At 49.4% G+C, this 21,090-nt stretch overlaps 2 protein-coding genes across 4 annotated transcripts; one reads left to right on the forward strand and one right to left on the reverse strand.

The window, feature by feature from the left end:
* The first annotated feature begins 7,468 nt into the window (after positions 1–7,468).
* On the forward strand, positions 7,469–16,134 carry Pias3 (protein inhibitor of activated STAT 3). 3 transcript variants are annotated; one of them, XM_051198679.1, is made up of 14 exons: positions 7,469–7,578; positions 10,101–10,518; positions 10,681–10,765; positions 10,930–10,980; positions 11,153–11,243; positions 11,933–12,067; positions 12,250–12,355; positions 12,840–12,913; positions 13,023–13,183; positions 13,741–13,874; positions 13,953–14,121; positions 14,272–14,405; positions 14,531–14,568; positions 15,004–16,134. In XM_051198679.1, exons 2-14 carry the CDS (start codon positions 10,104–10,106, stop codon positions 15,268–15,270), a joined length of 1,860 nt encoding a protein of 619 aa, XP_051054636.1. In that variant the 5' UTR covers positions 7,469–7,578; positions 10,101–10,103; the 3' UTR covers positions 15,271–16,134. The 3 variants fall into 3 exon arrangements, with proteins under 3 accessions (XP_051054636.1, XP_051054637.1, XP_051054635.1); XM_051198678.1 differs by lacking the exon at positions 7,469–7,578 and adding an exon at positions 8,093–8,259; XM_051198680.1 differs by lacking the exons at positions 7,469–7,578; positions 14,272–14,405 and adding an exon at positions 8,090–8,259 and having other exon boundaries at positions 15,004–15,152.
* Positions 16,053–18,729, reverse strand: Nudt17 (nudix hydrolase 17). The gene is made up of 8 exons (XM_051198681.1): positions 18,470–18,729; positions 18,120–18,303; positions 17,911–17,936; positions 17,692–17,784; positions 17,334–17,432; positions 17,047–17,183; positions 16,517–16,675; positions 16,053–16,418 (listed from the first exon to the last, which is right to left on the reverse strand). The coding sequence occupies exons 1-7, from the start codon at positions 18,659–18,661 to the stop codon at positions 16,519–16,521; spliced, it is 888 nt and encodes a 295-aa protein (XP_051054638.1). The 5' UTR covers positions 18,662–18,729; the 3' UTR covers positions 16,053–16,418; positions 16,517–16,518.
* Between the last annotated feature and the right edge of the window lie 2,361 nt (positions 18,730–21,090).

Genomic DNA, 21,090 nt, shown 5'->3' on the forward strand with positions numbered 1-21,090 from the left:
ATGAAAACATTTCTCCTTTGGTCTTTCTCAAACTGTCTTTTACCAATATGACACTGACCTTCCCTCCTCCATCCATCTGCCCTCCTTCTTTACCTCCTGAATCCATGATCCTTTCATGTGTGTGTTTATGTGTGTACATGTGCTCCTTCCTGCCTTTGTGTGTGTAGATGTCGGTGCTGGGTTTTTTTTTTTTTTTTTTTTTTTCTGCCTCTTTTTTTTTTTTTTTTTTTTTTTTTCCTCCTTGATTACAGTTGCTTATGTGTGACCTTGCAAGGAGCAAGGCTTGATCTCAGTGCGTTCACTAAAGGGTGCTATGGAAACAGAGAGGGAGAAAACCTCTCTTGTGGAAAAATATAACTAAAAACATAGAGTGCACTTCCACGCTTGCAGGCAGTGAGCACAAGGCTTTGGGTGGGCATCACCCAGACAAGGCAGTGGGCAACATGGAGAGGACAGACATGGCAGTGGAGGTCCCAGCGCACACCCAAGCCCCGTGTTACACGCTCACACATGGGCTCCCTCTTACTCTTTATTTTTGTGACAGGGCCTTACTATGTAGCCCAAGCTAGCCTTGAACTCACGGCAATACTACTTCAAGCCTCAAATCTTTTTATACGTGAATATTTTAAAATTCGATTTGCCTTCCATTTTGGCCAAGATGAAATAATAGGACTCAGTCAGGGATAAATAAAAAACTGAACAGACTATGTGGAACAGTGGTATTCAAAACACGGAGGAAAAAGACAAGGATCCCTGAGAAAGATCCCATGTCACCTCTAGAAACTGCCTGGATGAAGAACCCCAGTGAGATGTGGCCGACTCCTGAGTTGAGGAAATGAAGCTGGGAACTCACAGGAGCTAGGCTTCAGGGCAGGTAACTGGAGAATAGAGAATTTCACAGATAGAAACTTCTAGAAATTTACAGAGCTTACTGATCTGCACCAACCCGCGGATGTAACCACATGAAAAGAGGAGAGAGAACAGTCCATGGAAAGCTCAAGGGTGTGAAAAGTCTGTGGGGTTTTGTTTAGCTCAGGCTAGCCTTGAACCTTTGTAGCTGAGTCTCTCCTTGAATTCCTGACCCCCCCCCTGCTTTGCAAAATAGCAGATTTTGTTTGTTTGTTTGTTTGTGTTTTCTTAATGGCATTTCAAATTTTATATTATTTTTATTTATATATATATGATGTATGAGTCCTGTAGAGTTCAGAAGAGGGTGTCCGATGCTCTGATGCTAGAGTTACTGGCTGTTGTGAGCTACCTGACATGGGTAATGGAAGGACAGTAACCACTCTTAAGCACTTAGCCATTTCTCCAACTCCCCCTTCTGGCAATTTCACACCTGGTTTTGGTTTACTCTTAACTCCTAGCCTTCAATCCCTGCCTCTCATCCTGGCCTAAACCCTTCCACTCCCAGTACCTCCCTTTTTCCACGATTGTTCTATTACCCTTCCTAGAACATGTCTCCTTAAAGCCTCCCCCAGCCCTCTCATGGGGGACCTTTCTAGTTTCCAGCATTCACACTGTCTCACTCCCATGCAAATACACACATATTAAACTAGAAGCTCAGAGCTGCAGAGGACACGGGATATTATCTTTGTAATTACTTATTTGCGTGTGTGTTTATGATAGTGTGCCACATATGTTTAGAGGTCAAAGGACAACTTGTAGGAGTGGGTTCTCTTCATACACCGTGTGTGTGGGTTCCAGGAGGATCAGACTCAAGTTGTCAGAAAGTGCCTTAACCTGCTGAGCCATCTGTTCAGCTCTATTTTATTCATTCATTTATTTATTATGATTTTGAGACAGGGCTTCTGTCCTGGTTAGTTTTTGTTGTTAACTTGACACAAACAAGTTACCTAGGACAACAGAAGCTCCATTGAAAAACTGCCTAGGTTCCATTGTTCTTTGGGCTGGTCAGTGAGCATTTTCTTGACTGCTGATTGCTGTATAAAGGCCATGAGCCAGAGAGGGAGCCAGCAAACTGCATTATCTTTGGATGCTCTCTGCTACAGTTCCTGCCCTGACTTCACTCAGTGGTGGCCTGTGACTTGGAATAGCAGCCAGATAAACCATTTCCTCCCCAGGCTAGCTAACACTGGGCATCCTCCGTCTCTGCTCTGCACTGCTGTGATCGCAGACATGTCTGCGGGTCAGGGATCATGCTTTCCTGACAACCAGTGAAGGGCTGGGCTGCTTCTCCAGCCTCTCTATGGTCTTTTAAAGGAAAATAGAGAGACCTTTTTTTTTTTTTTTTTTTTTTGAGACAGTGTTTCTCTATGTAGCCTTCCTGGATTTGTTTTTATTTCAGGAGTAAGAATGTTGTGTTTGCATGTATGTCTGTACATCTAGAATGTTCAGTGCTCAGGAAGCCAGAAGACAACATTTGATCCTCTGGAATTGGAGTTACATGTGGTTGTGAGCAGCAATGTGGATGCTGGGAATTGAATCTGGAAGAGCAACAAGTTGTAGGTGTCTTTCCTAGCCCCCTCATGGGGTCTTACAATGTCGTTCTGGCTGTCATGGGACTCACAGAGATCTACGAACCTCTGCCTCCAAATGCTAAGTTTCAAAGCCTACGTCAACTCACCCAGGTGCAACAAATGCTCTTAAATGCTGAGCCATCTTTCCAATATATGGCTTTTTCTAAAGTATTTTATCTGGGGCTGGAGCCTCCAGACTTAATGAATACTGAGCCTGTGGAAAGGTAGGTGGATCTCTGTGAGTTTGAAGCCAGCCTAGGCTACAGTGAGAGACCCTGATTTAAACACACACACACACACACACACACACACACACACGCACGCACGCACGCACGCACGCACGCACGCACGCACGCACGCACGCACTCATGCACGCGAAGCAGTACAGCTCTCACAGAGAACTCAGTCCAACTTTAGAACCCATGCTGGGCAGCTCACAACTGCCTGGAATTTCAATTCCAAAGGGATCTAGCACCTCTAGCCTCTGAGGGTACTCACATGCTCTCCTGTACCCACAATTTTTAAAAAAACCTGGAGCCTGCAAATATCTCAGTAGTAATACACTCGTTGCTGGTCTATGACAGAAGGAAAGAACCAGTAAAGTTATCTTTTTACCTCCACACCTGTGTTGCATGTGTGTGAGCACACACAGTATGAATGTAAAATAAATAAATTTTAACTGTTAAACACATGGTCTCCATTCTTTGTTTCAGATGCACATAGGGATAAAGAAAAAAAAGCTGAATTAGAAAAAAATAGTGTACATATAGGTACACAGTGAAAGAAGGAAGCAACGTTCGCGTTTTGTTCTAGGATGAAAAGATTTGCTCTCAGCCACCTGACGGTCCTCCAGCCTGGTTACTACTTGAGAATGAGTTCCTCTAAAATCTGGAACCTAGGCCTTATGGCCACGAGCAGATCTCTGCCTGTTCTTTCCCTCAGCCCGCCCCCTGCTGGGTTAAGCCGGGTCAGACAGCGGGGGCTTGGCAACAGCTGGCTCCAGAGAAAGCAAAGAGACAGACTGCTGTGGAAAATCGGGGCTACCCAGGATGCAGGAACTGGTCCAGAGCTAGGGCTGAGGCAGGCACACAGCCGAGGTAAGCCGGTGAGGTCATAGAGAAGGGACAGACATGTCGGCTTTGAGATTCACGTGGACACTAAGGGGGCTGTTTTAAGGGTGAGAAAATGGAGAGAAGACTGATAAGAATGGGTAAATTGTCAGAGGGCACTGAAAGGGTCCAGTAATTTCTAAGAGGAATAGAATCTTTCCCCATTCCTCTCCATTGCTAGAGATTATCAAGGACTGGTACATTCCTCATATTTGGAGGTTTGGGTGGGAAAACTAAGAAACTGCAGAGAGGGAGTTGTAGAGGGGGAGTTCACTTGGCTACATTCAAGTGTGTCAGGAAATAGTTGAGGTTATGAAAACCAGGCTTCTGGCTCTCCAGAGCAGATCCCAGGATGGCAGCTGGGAGAGGTCAGTGATACTACTAATGGAGTAGAACCTTCCCTAGCTCCTGCCTTTCTGACAAAATCTCCTGTACAGTCCCTCGAGAAACTGTCACTTTAAATGCAAATAGTATATTTTCCTTGGTTTCATAAACCCCACCCCACAAGCTGCTTTAATACAGTGCTCCCTCCCTTCCTGTGGGCGGTGTGGTAGGGAGGGACCTGTTGCTTCACCGCCCCTCATTTTCCAGGTTTTAGACTGTAGGGTTGTATATGGCTGAGAGTGGGTGAAGCATGTGTTTGTCCACATCTGTGCACAAAGAGTGTTGGGTCCCCTATAGCTGAAGCTGCAGATGGTTGTGAGTGCTAGGAACTGAACTCTGGTCCCCTGAAAGAACATTAAGTGCTATTATCCATGGAGCCATTCTTCCAGCCCTAAACATTATGCCTTTGAAAGGTCCCAATGGGCAACATTAATTTATTAAACATGTATTTAAGGAGCCTACTATGCGCTAACAGTTGAGATAGAGCATAAGAGCAGGACAGATTTAAAACAGACAAAAAACCAAACCAGCACTGGGGAGTATACCCAGGGCCTTAGGCATTCGAGGAAGGTGCTCTACCACCAAGCTGAAGCCTCAGCTCCAGTTCTTACCAACAGAACTTGCAAAGAGGATGAGATTGAGGTGTCCTTCTCCGTCAACCCTGTATGACACTGGAATGTGCAACATCACTTTTATATTGCAACTGAATCCAGGGTTCCAGGCACATGCTCTGTCATTGAGCTAAACCTCCTACCCCAGTCTTAATGTAACTTTTATTATTTTCGTTTAAATATTTATTACATGTATATTTATCTTGCATACCCTGGCATGTTTTGGAAGTTAGTCCTCTCCTATTTCCATATAGAGAGTGGGTTCCGGTCAGCAGGCACCTTTACTGACTGAGCCCTCTTATCCCTCCTCATCCCCTCCCCACCTCCCCTTTTTCAGGTCGGGTTTTGTGTAGTGTAGTTCGGACTGGCCTTGAACCGCCTTTCCCCCTTGAGACAGGGTTTCTCTGTATAGCCCTGGCTGTTCTGGAAGTAGCTCTGTAGATCAGAGATCTGCCTGCCTCTGCCTTTGAAGTACTGAGATTATAGGTCCTCTACCACATCTGGCTTGGCCTTCGACTCTTGATCTTCATGCCTTCATCTTTTAAATGCTCAAATTAATTTTTTTTGAGACAGGATATCACTATGCATCCCTGGCTGTCCTGGAACTCACAGAGATCTGCTTGCCTCTGCCTCCCAAGTGCTGGGATTAGAGATGTGCACTACTATACCTGGCTGCTTTTTACTTCAATTTTGTTTTGAGATTGAACCTTGTCCTACTGTCTTGGCTGGGGTGGAACTCACTATGCAGACCAGGCTGGCCTCAAACTTGAGTTGATTTGCCTGTTTTTGGTTTGCTGGGATTACAGATGGGAAGCATGTCCAACTTCCAAATTAACACTTTAAGGAGATCTTCTTTTATTATATCCCTAATAATTAGGGACTATTTTCTGTGGTATATTTTTATTTATAATTGACATACATAAATATCAAGTATTGGCAATGTTTTTTTAAACTGTCCATACAAAAATTTCTGTTCTTATAAAAACATAATGGCTTAAATTAAATTAAATGTTTTCCTATCATCACTCCTTAGAATGTGTCCAATTAGTATATCTTTATATTGTATTGTTAGAAAGTTTGGTTTTTAAAAAATTGCTCTGAGTTTCTAACTTGAATCTCATTAAAGCAAACAAACAGCTTTTTATTAAAGGCATGTGCCACCACATATGGCTGTTGTCATCCTTAATAAATGGTAAAGTTATATGTATACCAAAGAATTAGAAATTTCTCTATGGCTAGCAGTGGTGGCACACGCCTTTAATCCCAGCACTTGGAAGGCAGAGGCAGGTCTGGTCTACAGATCGAGCTCCAGGATAGCAAGGGTTGTTACACAGGGAAAGCCTGCTTTGGGGAAATTTTTTTTTTCTTTATGGTTTATTGTCAGTGAATGCTTGACTTATATACTTACTTTTCTATACCTATTTACCTGAGGCCTGGGGTCACAAAAAAGTCTTGGACAGAAAGGGATATCAAATTTAAGAAGAAACAAAAGAATAAGGATCAGCTGCTGTGGCAGCAGCTCAGTGGCACAGCCTTTGTCTGCACAGCCCTTGTCTGCACAGCCCTTGTCTGCCATGCCCGAGGTCCAGGGTTCCACCTTCAGATCAGACGAAAAGCATCAGGGCCTGATTAAGACTCAGATGTGGGAGGCAGCAGATGGGACTTGGGGCCAAATACTTAGCCTCAATTTAGTTTGAGGGGGCCATCATTCCAGGCAGCAAGGAACACCCCTCTCCCACGCCCACCGTGATGGTCATTTGCCAAGGAACAAAATCCAGGAAGTAATCAAGCGTGGTTTATCAGGTACTCTGAAATATTGTTAGCACTGTATGGCTTGCAGCTTGGTTTGGAGCTCATGGAAAGGATTACACTGAAGGCTTAAATAAATGGGATTATGCCTAGTATTTATTAGAGCTGTTTATTTTTTGCATGCTCATTGTTTGTATAACAACTTGGCTCTGATGTAGACTGAGCTTTTGAAAGCTTCTAAGCCCTCAGCACCTAATACTCCCTGATTAGCACTTTAATATTTACCTCCCCCCATTGTCAAATATTTACTGGACAAATGACATTATCCCTTCGGCCCCAAAACAACTATAAATGAGGAGTTTTGTTTTTCTTATATTAACTAGCATATAAAGCACACTGCCCTAAAGTAGCTACCTTCATAAACTATCTTCATAAATATAGAAATGAAGTCTTCGAGTGAGTGGCCAGCATGGTTGAGTAAGGACAGATTTGGAGGGAGTAGGCATTTCAATGAGGAACAAAAGTGTCTCTTTGTACGTGTTTCTCCCCTGTGTGTTCATATATGATACCCAAATTGTGGCATACTTAGTCACTGCAAGCATATTTGAAGGTCGGGTGATAGAGGGCCATCTGTAGGGTTTGGATTGTTTATTTTCCATTTGTAGTCCAGGCTTTCCCCTAGGCAGATGGAGATCTCATCCTACAACCTCTTCTTATTTACTTATTTATTTTGGTTTTTCTGTGGCTTTGGAGCCTGTACTGGAACTAGCTCTTGTAGACCAGGCTGGTCTCTAATTCACAGAGATCCGCCTGTCTCTGCCTCCCGAGTGCTGGGATTAAAGGCGTGCACCACCACCGCGCGGCTTCCTTACAATCTCTTTAAACAACCAGTTTCCTGGTGCCAACAGTCCTGCCTCCCTGCCCAACCCAGTCCTTTCACTCCTGCAAGGGACCACAGGTTTACTGAGGCTTTGAATGCCAAGCACCTCTTCTCTCCTAAGCGCTCCCAAGAGTTAACGTCTCCCGCCCGGCTCCTGGGCCCCGCCTCCTCTCCCCTCTCCGAGGTCCTGGCGGGTTTATCCTGGAGGGGGCGGCCTCAGCTGCAACGCTCTGCCGGGCGGAGCCCTGGCCCGGGCGGAGCAGCGGCTGCAGGGTCCAGCTGCCGGACCGAACTCCGGGGCACTGCCTGCGGGAGCGAGCGAGCGAGCCCTCTCCGCACTGGGGCGCACTCCCGCAACTCCGCAGGTAAGTCTGGCTTTCCGCACCCAACTTTGTGGCTGTTCAAGCCTTGAGTCGTGTGGCGCTAGCAGGGGCTACGCTTGGAGTTGCTGTGTGTTCGGGGGAGGAGGTGAAGGATCGGCAACAGCCGCCTGCAGCTGTTCACAAGTCCCCAACTACCCTAAAAGGGACCAGACGCCTCATTCCCAGAGTTGGCAGAACTCTGGGGTTGCTCCGGCTAAACCTGCAGCTCCAGGGGACGCAGGCTCCAACTTCGACGCCCCTCCCCCATGTCTTGGAGCTCTGGCAGTTCCGGATACTTTTCCCTCCATCTTTTCAAGTATCCTCGGCTCCCCAAAGCCCATCCCTTCGGGCCCGCCTCCTCGTCGTTACCCGCGGGGCCTCGCGATCCCCGTGCCGCACACTCCCCGCGGGGCCACCGCGTCGCCCGCCCGCCCGCCGGCCGGCCGACCGGCCGGAGACTTGCCCGGGCGGCGGGGCTGCGGGAGAAGGGGCGAGGCCGGCGGCGGTCCGGAGCCCGGCGGGCGGGGCCGGGAAGGGGAGGTGTAGGGGGCCGGACGGGGCGGAGCAGCCGGCCTTTGCGGCCGGCGCTGGGGCGGAGAGTTTGCGCCGGTCCCTGGGCCTGAGCTCCGGCTCGGGCTGGGGCGCCTGCGATGTCTCAAGATGGCGGAGCTGGGCGAGTTAAAGGTACCTGCCCCCTCCCCCAGCCCCGTCAGGACTCGCTCGGCTGCGCGCCGAGCCGGGGAGGCGACCGGGCTGGGCGCCGCGGGCTGGGGTGGGCGCGGGCGACGTGTCAGGGACGGGCTGCAGGGATGCGCGGGCAGCGGCCGCGGGAAGAAGGGGCTGCGGCAGCGCCCCGGGGGCGGGGCCGCAGGGCAGATGCAGGGGTGGGGCGGAGGGGGAAAATTGTCGCCGCTGGGGGCCGAGACACAGGGGGGCGGGGACGTGGGCCGTAGCCGCTTTTAGTAGTAGGTGGTTGCAGGGTTGTGTCAGGCGAGAGAAAGCCGCTCCGGAGGCGTAGGGGCGCGTCCGTCAGGCCAAGAGGTGCGGCAGTCAGGGGGGAGATGTAGGGATGGGATCCGAGGGCCAAATGTTGGCAGGCTCCCGGGGACGTGCAGCTTAGGATGGAGGCTTTGGGGCTGCTGTTGGCATCTGAGCCTTGGGAAGTACCAGTTGGCAGCCGAGACGTAGGGGGCGGGGCTGTATGGGAGTGTACCTGAAGGGGTGGGGCAGGAGCATCCTGATGGCTAAGGGGCAGGAACTGTCTTAATGAGGCTGTCTTTGGAGAGGTGGAGGAGTGTGAGCCATAGAATAGAAAATAAGTTGTAAAGCCAGTGGAGAAATAAAAACAAGTAGGAGGAGGTAAGAATGGAAAGGTAGAGGGACAAGGTTTTCATCACATTCCTGAAAAGGAGTCCAAGAGGAAAAGAACTTGGAGAGCTAATGACCTGCCTCTGACTAGGTCTTATAGACATTCACAGAAGGCAGTCCTAACGGAGAGAGATCTTGTCCCGCCCCCACTTCTGAGGACATCCCTCAGAACCTTAGACCTTCATCACCCCCATCATCTGGCTTTGCTCCATCCTTGTCCTAGACAGCTTGAGTTCTAGCTACTGGGTCGACACCCTATAAGAGCTTACTTTTGAGCGGGACAGCGCTGGCACATACATTGGGGAGGCAGACGCAGACGGGTCTCTGTGAGTTCGAGACCAGCCTGGTATACCGAGTGAGTTCCAGGCCGGCCAGGGGTACACGGAGGAGAAAGTCTGTCTCAAAAGCAAACAAACAAAAAAGAGCTTACTTCTGTGCTGTGGTCCATGGGCATCAGTCTCATTCTCCTGAGGTCTCTGTTGAGAACTCTGCCCAGGTTTCCACCCCTGTGGGTATATATACCATGTATGAGGGAGAGAAGCAAGATATTAGTTCCTGATGGAGTAAATCAGGTCAATTACCTAGACATGTGGATTCACTCTTGTCCCCTATAAGTTTTGGTAGCTGCCTTCTAGTAAAAGGAGCTTGGGTAGGACTAAAGGAGTATGGGTAGGATGATGATAGTGATGGAGTATTGAACTCTGACCTAAAATTCTTGACCATAAAAGCTTCAATTCAGAGATATGGGGAGAATAGAGGTGGATTGAGGTGATTGGGAGGGATAGGCTGTGGGATTCAATCCTCCAGCCACCTGGCCTCTTTCTTCTTCATGGGGCTGCCTGCCCCAACTCCTTCTCTTTCTCCTAGTGGCCTATCCTTTTCCCAGGAGGCTAGGAACACCCTGAGAGTCTGAGCCCTGGAGAGACTATAATCAGCTTAAGGGAATGCTTGGATCAGGGTTAGGGATGGGGCTGAGTGGTCCCCATGGGTTCAGCTAGTCAAGCCAGCTACTGGGAGGTAGTGTACTAGTTTCAGAGTATGTATCTTTCAACACTGGGAGTGGGGGAAGGGGCACTGCTCCCCAGGAGCTCAGCTTCTGTCATCCCAGGGACAGGCTTTGGTGAGATGATGTGGCATTATTCCTGCATTTCCCCCAGCACATGGTGATGAGTTTCCGAGTGTCTGAGCTCCAGGTGCTCCTCGGCTTCGCTGGCCGGAACAAGAGTGGACGGAAACACGAGCTCCTGGCCAAGGCCCTGCACCTCCTCAAGTCCAGCTGTGCCCCCAGTGTCCAGATGAAGATCAAAGAACTTTACCGTCGGCGCTTTCCCCGCAAGACCCTGGGGCCCTCTGATCTTCCCCTGCTCTCCTTGCCCCCTGGCACCTCTCCTGTAGGCTCCCCTGGCCCTCTGGCTCCCATTCCTCCCTCCCTTCTAACCCCTGGCACCCTGCTGAGCCCTAAGCGTGAGGTGGACATGCACCCTCCTCTGCCCCAGCCTGTGCACCCTGACGTCACCATGAAAGCCTTGCCCTTCTACGAAGTCTACGGGGAGCTCATCCGGCCCACCACCCTCGGTATGGCTGGCTGTGGTCCCTCAGGATCCCTTTCTGGACTGTGGCTCAGGCTGGATTTTGTTTTCCTCCTAGATTTTAGTCTTATAGGATCAGCAGTCTGGGATGGGAGCAGGTAGCTTCTCAGGTCCAGGCTTGGGAATGACTGTGCATTTGTGTCCTCAGCGTCCACCTCCAGCCAGCGGTTTGAAGAAGCGCACTTTACCTTTGCCCTCACTCCCCAGCAGGTGCAGCAGATTCTCACATCCAGGTACATCTCTCATCCCTGCCACACACTCCCCTGGATCTCCCTCCGACTTTCTTCTCTGTTCTACGTTGTCTCTCATTCTTTTGCCTGTTTTCTGTCTGCACCCTGGACATCTTTCTCTCTGCCTAGCCCCACCCTCTGAACTGACATTTCTCTTTCTATTGTAGGGAGGTTCTGCCAGGAGCCAAGTGCGATTATACCATACAAGTGCAGCTAAGGTGAGTTGCTTCTTACAAGGGTGGGTGCTGCGTAGGGGTGTGACATACCCTCTTCTTGTTCTGCCCAGTGCACTTGGGTTGTTGGGTGCTGCAAATTATTTCAGACTGCTTCAGTGCTAGAGTCTCCTCATAAAACTGCCACCTACCCATTCATCCTCTCCTTTCTCACCAGGTTCTGTCTCTGTGAGACCAGCTGCCCCCAGGAGGACTATTTTCCCCCTAACCTTTTTGTCAAGGTTAATGGGAAACTCTGCCCCCTGCCGGTAGGTAAAGATTCTTCCCTTTTGGCAACAAATAAATATTAAGTAAAAACCCCTTCTATGTTGAGCACAGTGCCTGCCATGTAGTAGTTGCTCAGTTTATTACTATAATCTAGAGAGACCATGCTTCTGTGGAAGGCCATACATCCAAGAGTATATGGTCAACACAAACTACCTGACCTGTTAATGGTGGGGGGGGCTCAAAGTTGGGTGAGTAGAAAAGTGGGTGGTCCTGGGAAGAACTGAGGATGAGCCTGAATAGGATCAAAACACATGGTGTGGAATTCTCAGAGTTATAAAAAATGAGTAAAATAAAATAGGACTGAGTAATTTTTGTCAAATCCAGAAGAGGGATACTAGTTTAATATAAAGGTTTGCAAAAGACTTCTAAGAGGTTATGGTGTCAGATGAAAGCGGAAGATGAGAAGTGTCCCTGTTGTTCCCTGGGACTCACTCGACTGGGTTTCTAGTTCCTTGGTTAATAAATAAGCCCCCCGCCCCTGTCCAGAAGTGAACTTCTCACGGGGCCCTGTGTAGGGCCCTTGTTTTGTGTCTCTGAGTGGATCCTTACTCCTTTGCTCATGAGTTTGCTGGCCTCCCTCCAGAGAGTAATCTGAGACAGGATTCCTGTTGTTAGAGTTGAACCCCTTCCCAGTGCTCTGTCTCCTCTAACTAGTTCCTCCCTTCCTCAGGGTTACCTCCCCCCAACCAAGAATGGAGCGGAGCCCAAGAGGCCCAGCCGTCCAATCAACATCACATCCTTGGCTAGGCTCTCAGCCACGGTTCCCAACACCATTGTGGTTAATTGGTCATCTGAGTTTGGACGGGTGAGCCTAGCTGGAAGGCCAGCAGAGCTTGCAGAGGAGGGAGCCATCTGGTTTGGGGTTGGGGTTCATCTTGTTCTTTTGGGTCTGTTTAAGGCCAGTCTCTGGTCATTGTGAGACGAAGTATGTGGGGGAGGGGGAAGTGGGAAGCAGAAGCTAATTCTCCCTTCCCATTCCCCAAGTAGAATTACTCCTTGTCTGTGTACCTGGTGAGGCAGTTAACCGCAGGGACCCTTCTACAAAAACTCAGAGCGAAGGGTATCCGGAATCCAGACCATTCCCGGGCATTGAGTAAGTATCAGCCTTTTCCTCCTTCCACCTTGGGCTCAGGGGTTCCTGCTGCCCTCCAGGCTCTATCACAGGCTCTCTCACATGGTGTCTCCCGAACCGTGTGCTTCTCCTCAGTCTCTGTGGTTGAGAAATTAGGTCCTCAAGCAATGGGAATGGCTTTGCATTCCCAGTCATGCAACAGTTCTGTATCTCCAAGACCCTAATTCCACCCCTACTAGATATGAGCTCTCTGTAGTGCAGAATCCTAAAGTTCATTCAATCTGACCCTCACATGATGCCTTCTTTCCAAGTAGCCCACTCGTCACCCTGCAGTGTTTAAGCATCTTCAGGGATGGAGAACTCACTTCTCCACACCCAGCCTTATACAGATACACTCCTGTGCCATGCCACGGGCCCCCAAACGGTCCATTCAGCTGCCTCTCAGCTGGGGCCGCCTGCTCCCAGCCTCACTGACTCCATGGCTTTGGCCTCACTCTTGTTTCAGTCAAGGAGAAATTGACCGCTGACCCTGACAGTGAGGTGGCTACTACGAGCCTCCGGGTGTCACTCATGTGCCCGGTGGGTACCTGGGGTGAACGGAAGTGGGAGGAGGGTTGGGTTAAAGTCTGAAGAGGGTACTGAAGGATACTAGAGCGAGGTTTTCTATAATGAACCCTCTTCTTGTCAGCTAGGAAAGATGCGCCTGACTGTCCCATGCCGCGCCCTTACCTGTGCCCACCTGCAGAGCTTCGACGCCGCCCTTTACCTACAGATGAATGAAAAGAAGCCAACGTGGACATGTCCCGTGTGCGATAAGAAGGCTCCTTATGAATCTCTTATTATCGATGGGTAGGGCTGTGCTGCTTCCCTCTCTGCTACAACAGTCACTTAGATGCCTCCTCCACTTTGTGGCTTACTCCTCATGAATTGCAGCTCATCCTCTGCGTCTCCTTTAGTCACCTATCTGTGTGTGACATCAAGACTTACGCTAGCATTTGCATGCATTTTCTCATTGCGTCCTCTTAATAGCCCCACCGCATATGTGCCATCATCAGAGATAGGGAAAGGAACTAGAGCTAAAGGTCACATTTGTAAGTGGCAAGGCAGTATATTGAATTGTTCCAGTATATTGCCAGTAACAACTACCTGAACTTCCCACAGCGCTACACTGTCAAAAAAAAAAAAAAAATAAAGTGAAGCTCTTTTACATACTTCCCCCCACAGTAGTAGGGTTCAAACTCGGGGCCTGCATGTTAAGTAAGTGCTCCATTACTGAGCTACAGTCCCAGCAACAACTCAGTAGGGTGGACAATGCAGATGAGGAGACTGAGGCACAGGAAGTGAGCCTTAGAACACTGTTCTAGCCAGCTCCCAGCCTCATGAATTCCCATGTCCTCTTCCCCTAGTTTATTCATGGAGATTCTTAATTCCTGTTCGGATTGTGATGAGATCCAGTTCATGGAAGATGGATCCTGGTGTCCGATGAAACCTAAGAAGGAGGCATCTGAGGTTTGCCCCCCGCCAGGGTATGGGCTGGATGGTGAGTGACCCCCTGTTCCCCGATTGAGCTAAATCATGGATGGCCCTTTTTCTGAGACACAGTCTTAACCACCCATAGGCCTGCAGTATAGCCCAGTCCAAGAGGGAAGTCCATCGGAAAATAAGAAGAGGGTTGAAGTTATTGACTTGACAATCGAAAGCTCATCAGATGAGGAAGATCTGCCCCCAACCAAGAAGCACTGCCCTGTCACTTTGGCCACCATCCCAGCCCTTCCTGGAGGCAAAGGGTATGAGAAAAGGCTGCATCTGTAGCAAGGGACAGGCCAGCAGAACTGCTTTCCTATCACAGGCGGGCCTTGGGACAGGGAAGGGTGGATGGAGTGGGACCTAGGGCATCTGTGCTTGGCTAATTTCTCCAGTTCCTTCTCTCCATTCAGAGTCCTGACATCTGGTCACCAGCCGTCTTCCGTGCTGCGGAGCCCCGCAATGGGCACACTGGGCAGTGATTTCCTGTCTAGTCTCCCACTACAGGAGTACCCGCCTGCCTTCCCACTGGGGGCTGACATCCAAGGTATGACACTGATCCTAAAGTGGGGGAGCCCTGCCCTGCCATACGAGCCCCAGGGATAGGGGGATTTTTTTTCTTGTGAAGGGGTTAGATATGGGGGTTGATTTTGATTTTTCTTTTCCTACCAGGTTTAGATTTGTTTTCTTTCCTTCAGACTGAGAGTCAGGTAAGTGTTCACTCCCAGGAAGATCAGAGCTCTCGAAAGAGCTGTCTTTCCCTGCCCAGTCTCCATAGGGATTTCCAAATGCTCTCTGTGAGGAGGGTGGAGCAGCTCCTCTCTCCCTGTGCACTGGCACTTCATGTTCACACCTTTGCCTTCTGAGCTCCTTTCGTGTAGTTCTTTCTGCCTACTCACACCCACATGTACTTAGGGCCTTCCTAGTGCACGGTGCACACATTTCAGATACCCACAAGGCCGGGGACTGGGTATCTGGAGGGGCTATCTCAAGGCAAGGCACAGGGAAGGGTCTGGGGAAGTGAGCCAGAGTTGGGACCCTGCTTTTCCTGTCTCGGATGCCTTGAGGTCCACTAGGGTTGGTAGCCCACAGGATGAGTGTTGGGAGGTTGAGTGGAGATAAAGCTGTGCCCTTCATCCCTCCAGCACTATGGTCCTTCTGGCATCACTTCGCTAGATGAACAGGACACCCTTGGCCACTTCTTCCAGTACCGCGGAACCCCTTCCCACTTCCTGGGCCCACTGGCTCCCACATTGGGAAGCTCTCACCGCAGCTCCACTCCAGCGCCCCCTCCTGGCCGTGTCAGCAGCATTGTGGCTCCTGGGAGTTCCTTGAGGGAGGGGCATGGAGGACCCCTGCCTTCAGGTCCCTCTCTGAGTGGCCGGAGGTCAGATGTCATTTCCTTGGATTGAGTTACTTGGATTATGTAACCTTTACTGGTCCCCAGCACTCAGCAGATGTGCTGTGGGTTCCCAGCCCCTGGCTACCCTGATCCCTCGGGGTTCTTTAGCCAGAGGCCAGACCAGGCCTTCATGGATCCCTGCTTTTGGCCTTATCTATGCCTAATAAGGCCAATACTCAAAGGGTTAACATTTAACCTGTTTTAAAGGGTGTTGGGGTCTGTGCTTTGGAAGTGTTCTTCGATGGTGGCACATTCCTTTGGGTATGGTGACCTAGGCAGTGGGAGGCAGACAGAGGGGTAGGAGCTGAGGGAAGAGGGAGGAAAGGCACTTTCCTGGCCCCCAAGATGTTTTCCCTTCCTGAACCCAAACATGTCCTTTTTATGCCCATTATTGTGCTCTCTTTGGCCACACAGTCCAGTGGCAGATCTGAGACGTGAAGCTTCAGAGATGGACAAACTATTTTGGGTTGCAGATTTCTTTTTTTGTACATAAATAAGAAAACCCCAAGTTATCCAAAGATGACCTCCCCTGCCTATTACTCCTGGTATGACTCAAGGAGGAGGCAAGGCCTTAGCTGTGATCCCCAGGGGCTCTGGAGCTGGGCTTGGCCTGCCTACAGTCTGGGTCTCTCTATTTATATATTTAAGTTCACTATGTTTCTTATGCTAAACAACCAAGGGCCTATGCTTCTAGTGACCTGTGGTCAGGCCTAGATTCTGCACCTTTTGTGGGACGTGTGGGCCCTGTGTTCTCCTTCCCAATACTCAGGCCCCTTTAGGGCCAAGGCCCTATGTTGTGATTTTACTTTTTATTCTCAGAGTTGTAGCAGAGTTCTCACCTACAATAAAGGTTGTGAATGTTCTGTGACCATCATGGAGGAGTAGAGATTTTTGTCTCTCCCTTTCCAGACCCCTGGTTTGTGGGAAAGAGGGTCCATGTTCCATCTTTTCACTTTTAGAAAACATGAAGGTTTTCACTACTGCCTTGGCTTTGCATGTGCACATTAGAGGGCCTTTATGGAGTAGGACCTCTCCTACCACCTTGGAGGAGATTGCAGCTCTTGAACTCAGGTCTCAGATTTTGGCCTTTACATGCACCATCTCACAGACCCCATCCTTCCTTTGTTGGTCCGGGGTCCATGTAAACGTCACTTTTACCTGGAGAGAGTGGGGGCATTCACAATAAGCATATGGCATCCATAGGAATACTAGACCATCGCAAACCAATGCTGTGGTACCCTCAAGGCATTCCTTACCTTCAGCGGCCCAGATGTTGCAGCCAGAGCCTGAGGGCAAACCTGGTTCCAGGGCTGAGCCTTTCTTTGTCCTCTGCTGTGGTTGGGGTTGTCCGCAGGAGAGTGGACATGGGCAGGGCAAAGGGTTGGGTCCCTCCGTCATCCTTCAGTTCGGTTGCACTGAATTGGAACAGTTTCTCTCTAGGTGTGCCCTGTGGCTTACAGTGAACTTTAGTATATTGGGCCATTTAATCCTCCCAACTATTGCATGAGGCAAGTGAGTGTTACCTTCTCTTACCAGAAAGGAGACATACTCAAGGAGGGTTAAGTGACTTTCTCCTATGGGAGGGTAGTCAAACCAAGGTTTCAATGCTAGCTAGTTGGAGCAGGAACACTTAACATTTTGGAGTCTTTGATCTCAGGTGGTCTTTTAATTGTCCATAGGCCAACTTGCTCCCCAAATCTCTTCCACAGCCTGCAGTCCCAAACTGCAACACCCCCATGCATGCATATGCGCGTGTGTTTTATATGCCAGTAGCTAAAGTTCATACCTGAGAGAGGGTGGCAGGCCCTGGAAGTGAAGTCTGAGTGTGTCTGTGTCATCCTCCCCGGCAGCCACAGCTGCTGCTACCTCAGGCCCCAGCCACATAAAGGCGTCCACCTCTTTTGGGTTTATTTGGATCCTGGCCTGGGTTAGACATTTTGATTCACCACTGAGGGAAGAGGCCACAGGAGGCAAGGAGAGCAGGGCAGGGACAGCCTGAGGCTCGGTCATCCCCCCTTGTCCTCTTAGTCACAGAACTGGGTGGTATGCCGTGCCCTCCACTGCCAAGCCCACCTGCAGCTGCTGCTGTGATTCCTGGGAGATGACAAGTACCAAGAGAACGAGGTGATGATATTTGGGGAAACCCCAGCTCAGCCTAGGAGGGTAGGCAGACTAAAACAAAAGAAAGCAAAACATCAGATCACCATAGCATGTTGACAAACTTCCAACTTTTGAGACTTTGTAAATAGAGCTTTAGGGAGACAAAATGCTGGCCCAGAGCCCAAGGACTAGGTGGTAGGTAACAGGTAAAAGGGACATAGGTGAGGGCCATGGTTTGGGGACTGCAGCCCATTCACATTTCCTTTCACCGGTGGCCAAGGCAGATAAGGGTTGTTCAGAAGGCTTGAGGGTTCATTGAGGTCTGCCTCACCTCCCACAACCCCAGAAGGACACAAGAGAACTGGTTCTGGGGCAGCTGTAGTCCACACTCTTCCCGCAGTTCTCGAAGCCCGCACTTCAGTATCTGGGAGTCAAAGGGAGCAGGCAAGTGTGTCCAAAGCTTAACCCCACCACGTCCATTCCTTTGCCCCTCAGCCCACACCCAAGGCAACCCCACTCAGGTCTCCTGGTTGGGTGGGCAGACTGGTACCTCCTCATCGGGTTCCATGTGGCCGCCTGCAAGAAGAGTGGACCCAATAGTCAATGGTGGTTGCATTCACCAGGGATCCCATCCTCCAGGGGGCAGAGGAAGTTTGTAGCTGTGGATATACACCTTGGGCCATCCACCGTACCAGACTACCCAATAGCAACGCGAAGGGAAAGGGCACTGTCTTTCATCGTCTGTTCCTAGCTGCTCACCTGGAGGGACCCAGACATTGGGGGAAATGCGGAGAGTGCATGGCCTTCGGGTCAACAAGACAGTCTGGTCACTGGACTGAAGAACGACGGCCACAATAACATCCACACCTCTGTTTGTGGGCAGCTCGGTCCTGGAGCCCACAGGCTGCTGACCCAGAGCCGCAAAGGGGCAGAAAGGGGGTCTCTGACAAGAGGGAGTTGACTGGGCTAAGGCTTTGAAGCAGGGTAGAACTTTCAGAAATTAGGGGTGCCCGCCGTGGGAGCTGGTATGTTGCCACCTGTCGCCACCCTCCTCTTTTCCCATCCTCAAGCTGCCCTCACTTTCCGTGCGGATTCCCTGTCACACAGACCTGGATTGGAAGCCTCTCCGAGGCGCCGGGGAATGAACTGCTGGAGAGGATGAGCTGTCCGCGCTCAAAGCGGCAGTGTGTGTACCATGGCCCAGGTCCCTGCCCTGCGCCCAGGAGGCCACACACACTCTGCTTGAAGTTCACCGACTCCAGCCGCCCAGCCAGGCGCAGCAACAACCGTGCTGCTGCCATCCTGCTGCTCTGGTCGCCACTTGCCTGGCGCCCTCTGGTGGCCCAGCGCCAAGAGGCGTGCAGCTTCCGGTCTGCCCATGCAAGGCAGAATTTCCAGACCGGCTGGGAAATTTAGAAACAATTTTTTGGGGCAATCCCTGCGTGTGATGCTCATAAAACAAAGAAACCCACTACACATATTCATTTCCTCTTGAGTTCTTTCTGACTGCTCTGTTTTGGGACAACAATCCCCAGGCTGAATGATTTCTGGACAGGTGTGTTATTCCCTGACAGCCCTAGGTTGAACTTCACCCAAGGCTCCGACTACCTCTCAGCAAGTAAGCGCCTTAATTACATTTCCACCTAATTATTAAAAAAAAAATGTTAAGCAGGATCTCATGTGGTCCAAGCTAGCCTCAAGCTAGCCTTCTGACTAGCTAGCTGGTCTCCATATCCAGTCCAGTTTGTGCAGTTCTGAGGATCAAACCCAGGACTTCTGTGTATATCATGCTTCATAAATGGTGGTGAGTAGCGTATAGGCAGAGATGATCTTTTCTCTTAAAAAATAACCATGTTTATGTCAATATGGGGGGGGGGCATGCACTTGCCATGGCAGGCTTATGGAGGTCAGAGAAGTTGGTTCTCCCCTTCCATGTGAGGTCAGGGAAACACCCCAGGTGTCACTGTCTGAGTAGAGTCAGGCCCTACTCTGTGATATGGAACCCATGACTGACACTTGCTGGGTTGGCCAAGAACTCGAGACTAGATAGCTGTGGATCTAGGGGAAAGCCAACTACTGTCTGCTAAAGGAAGGTAGCAGTAAATGACTACTATGACATTCTGCTACACTCATAGGCCAGTGTCTTGCTCAGCCATCATCAGAGAAGCTCCCTCCTGCAGTAGATGGGAACAAACACAGAAACCCACACCTGGACACTGTGCAGGGAGTGGGAGATCGTGGAACATTTAATTCCAGATAGGATGTCTTCATCAAACCCCTCTCCTCATGGCTCAGAGCTCAGAGATGGGAAGATGGCAAGAGCCAGAGGGGTGGAGCACACCTAGGACACAGGCCTTCTAGGCACAACAGGAATGGACAGAGATCATGGCTTCATGCATATGAGCAGTACAGGTCTAACTCAGATGGGGTCCCAGCACTGAGAGGGGAAGTAGACACATAACCCATCTTTAACTCAGAAGCTATTACAATTCATGATGCAAAGGAAAAAACTAAGTTTTCTCCATTGGATTCTCACTGGATAGATAAAGCATACTTAAGGGCAGGCCCAGCAGTAGATGGCCAACACCAATCAAGTTCAATGGTATTTTTTTTTTGTTGTTGTTGTTTCATAATGCTTTGTCTGCAATTTTTTTTTTCCCTTACAGATTCCTTGCTTTGTACATTATGGCTCCCAATTTTGTTTTTATATATGTTTTATATGTATGTGCATGAATGTGTAAATCTTAGTACCTGTATTTCTTTTGTCTTTGACTTTCTGTTTTGTTTGTCTTATACTATTCTGGTTTGTTTTTACTTTATCTTCTATTATTTTTAGATGCCTGTTTTCTAATGGAAGAGAAAGAGTATGGATTTTGGTTGGTGGGGAAGTAGGGAGAATCTGAAGTTTTTTCTTTTTTGAGACAGGGTCTCCTGATATAGGTCTGGCTGTCCTGGAACTCACTCTGTAGACCGGGCTGCCCTGGAACTCAAAGATCCACCTGCCTCTTTCCCCTGAGTGATGAGACAAAAGGCATGCAACATCATTGCCTGGCTAAAAACAATCTATTTCCAATTAAAAAAAAAATTAGAGTTGTCAAGGTTGATAGCAAGGAATTTTGGCCCCAAATAGGTTCCAGACTAGTGCCCCACTTAAACTGGCAATATAGTGAAACTCAAGTGTTGAAAGAATTATACATTGGTAAGAAGAAACTACAGGTCTTGTAAGCATCAATTAACTGCATTAAGAGAAGTGAAGCTACCGGGACAAACTGTATTCAAGATACAGACACCATCTAGAGTGGACCACTGGAGGAGGAGGGATGATTTTTGTGTTTATCATGTCCCGGACATTATATTCAAGTATTCTACACATGCAATTTCAGATGTGCTGGAAGACTGGACCTGGCAAATGTCTTTTGTTTATATATTCAATGTAACTGCTTGGGTCACTTTACCTGTCAGCTTTTCTTGCTGGGTGTGCAGTACATATTTTAATCCTAGTATTTGTGAAGCTGAAGCTGGAAGACTGCTGAAAATTACTGGCTAGCTTGATCTACACAGCGAGTTCTAAGCCAGTCTCACTATAAAGTAAGACCCTGTCTCAAAAACAGACCAAAACCAAAACCAACAACAAAAAGCCCCAAAGTCTTTCCTCTTTTTACAGCAGTGTTTGGCATTCTGCACACTGAGTGCATGTATGAAACATTACAACTCAGTGAAATAGGTGTAG

Source organism: Phodopus roborovskii, unplaced genomic scaffold (genome assembly GCF_943737965.1).
Source record: "Phodopus roborovskii unplaced genomic scaffold, PHOROB, whole genome shotgun sequence".
NCBI classification, from domain to species: domain Eukaryota; kingdom Metazoa; phylum Chordata; class Mammalia; order Rodentia; family Cricetidae; genus Phodopus; species Phodopus roborovskii.

Bases quoted from the DNA above. Each gene is read 5' to 3' on its own strand.
- Pias3 (XM_051198678.1), top strand. From the start codon at position 8,236: ATGGCGGAGCTGGGCGAGTTAAAG. The intron at 10,519-10,680 runs GTATGGCTGGCT...TTGTGTCCTCAG, and splicing joins CATCCGGCCCACCACCCTCG to CGTCCACCTCCAGCCAGCGG. The intron at 12,356-12,839 runs GTAAGTATCAGC...CTCTTGTTTCAG, and splicing joins AGACCATTCCCGGGCATTGA to TCAAGGAGAAATTGACCGCT.
- Nudt17 (XM_051198681.1), bottom strand. From the start codon at position 18,661: ATGGCAGCAGCACGGTTGTTGCTGCGCCTGGCTGGGCGGCTGGAGTCG. The intron at 17,937-18,119 runs GTGAGCAGCTAG...CTCTTCTTGCAG, and splicing joins CAATGTCTGGGTCCCTCCAG to GCGGCCACATGGAACCCGAT. The intron at 17,433-17,691 runs GTGAGGCAGACC...CTTTTGTTTTAG, and splicing joins TCCTTCTGGGGTTGTGGGAG to TCTGCCTACCCTCCTAGGCT.